The sequence below is a fragment of the mitochondrial genome of Malus sylvestris (genome assembly GCF_916048215.2).
Source record: "Malus sylvestris mitochondrion, complete genome".
Classification (NCBI taxonomy): domain Eukaryota; kingdom Viridiplantae; phylum Streptophyta; class Magnoliopsida; order Rosales; family Rosaceae; genus Malus; species Malus sylvestris.
In genome coordinates, this window is record NC_065226.1 from 32,805 (window position 1) to 35,002 (window position 2,198).

At 45.1% G+C, this 2,198-nt stretch overlaps 1 protein-coding gene across 1 annotated transcript; it reads right to left on the reverse strand.

Moving 5' to 3' along the window:
• Window positions 1-1,542: 1,542 nt before the first annotated feature.
• Window positions 1,543-1,950, reverse strand: rpl16 (ribosomal protein L16). The gene is given in 1 exon segment: window positions 1,543-1,950. A coding segment is annotated over 1 exon segment (408 nt).
• Window positions 1,951-2,198: the final 248 nt, after the last annotated feature.

Consider the following 2,198-nt stretch of genomic DNA (forward strand, 5'->3'; position numbering starts at 1 on the left):
GAGAATCCGTTTCCGTCTTCTCTCTTCACTGCCCGGAGCGGAAGCGAGATCGAGATCGCTTAAAAACAGCTAGTTTGTTTCCTTCGTTACTGTATCTCTGGTCGGAACTCTTCTATCGTAGCTATCCTTATTAGACTCCTATTACTTCTCTTTTTCTTTATCCTTAAGGCTTCTTAAAAGACCCTTCTAGATTCTTTATAGCTCTTTATATAGTAGAGAACTCACTATTGATGCTCTTTACCCTCGGGCGAGGGCGGTTGCCTTCTCTACAGCTCCTCCCCCCGGGGTCTGGGGAAAGGAACCTTCAAAACAGCCATAGGGAGGCCATTGAAGAGCTCAATTCCCAGCCTTAGAACAGGTCCTTGAGTTTGAGTCCCGGCCAGTCAGAACAGGAATAGCCATCCCTCGAGACTGAAAGGATCGAGTCTGCCTTTCCAGTCCTTCCTTTATAGATTGAACTACCGTAACTCCACTCAACCAACAAAGTAAATTCCATACTCAAAGTTGAGTTACCGTACAAACTCAATATCTATAAAAACTAAAGGGGAAGAATTTTTACTGAAGCCGAACGGTATCCTAAAGGAATGGTAGCACCACAATCCACCCAGACGCGGTCATCATAAATGGTTCGTGCGACGGCGGCGGAGGCGGGTTCGGGATAATCCATTCAATCTTCTTCTTTTCTTTCTCTTTTTCTGAATTTTCCTCTTCCCATGGAACTCCCTCTTGAAACATTTCCAGAGACTCGAGTCTTATTTCCTCTTCTTCCGGCAGCATTTCTCCTTTGAGCGGCATTTCCTCTTCTTCTTTCGTTTCGGCGGAACTTCCTCTCTAGGTTCTTTCTTGCAGCCTTATCCCTTTTTTGAATTCTTCTTCCGGATCGCCTTTTGAAAAGCCGGAACGTAGGGGTCATGATGATCCAGTGGGAGGGATCTTCCTCACAAAGCCAGAGAGTATTAATAGCTTTAATTGTAGTGATGGTAGGGGGCTGTTGGAAATCGGACACTTCCTCGGCCCAGCATGTTGAGACCAGAGCGTGACTAGGGAGCGGGTTCTTAAAAACTCCCATTTTATCGTTGGGGTTCTTAGGAGCTTCCTGTTCATCCACCACGTCGATTTTTCCTTCTTCTATGAAATCTTGGATTTTTTACTTAAAAGTCTAGCTTGCATCCGTCGCATGACCCGGTCCCCCCTCATTGGGACCTAAAAGAATTCTGCCAATTCCTTCCACCCCCACCCCCCCAGATACATACATACTTTTCTTCCTTTCTCCCATAAAGCCTCCTTTCCTGAATCTGAGCTTTTATCTTTCTTATTTATTCTTACTACTATCACTTTATAAACCGGGCCGGCGGATCAAAACCGTAACGTATCAGGGTCGTACACCTGGAACAAAAGGGTTCGTCGTACAATCTCGGCGATTACTAAAATCAAGGAATATATCCCTCTCCCTTAGTGTCTTTCCACTTCCGTCGTTCAGGAACAAACACTTCGCCTAATTCTTTTGAATCCCGGCCCGGTTTTCCCCGCTAACCAATTACGTTACGACCACTGAACAAACTTGGTTGACGAACATGGTTTATGCGCCGCTAATGTAGCGGCTTGTCGAGCATTTGACAAACTCACACCATCCATTTCAAATGGGATTTGTCCCGTGGACACACGAGCGATCCAACCCGTAGGATTTCCTTTTCCCCTTCCCATTCTTACTTCTGTAGGTTTCCCGGTAATAGGGAGATCTGCGAGAACTCTTACCCATATCTTACTATTTCTTCGGCTCATAGCACGATGGAATTGTCCGATTGTAGCCCGACGCGCTGCTTCAATGGCTCGATATGAAAGACGACCAGCTCTACAACTTTTAGTGCCATATCTCCCAAAACCAAGTTGTGTACCGTCCGGTTTGCAACCCTTACTACATCTGCCTTTACGATATTTACTATATTTCGTCCGTTTCGGATATAGCACGTCCCTTTTTTTTTTATATGAAATCCACACTTTGACACCTAAGATTCCGTAACGAGTAGATACTTTCGCAGGAGCATAATCTATTTTCTGGTTAAATACATTACGAGATGTTTTCCCATACTTTCCGCATTCAGTTCTAGCTATTTCTGCGCCCCTCCACTTACTCGTAACAGGCTTTCCTCGCTAAACAAGAAGAAGCTGCTAAGGTTGCCCAATTCGTTCTATCATGA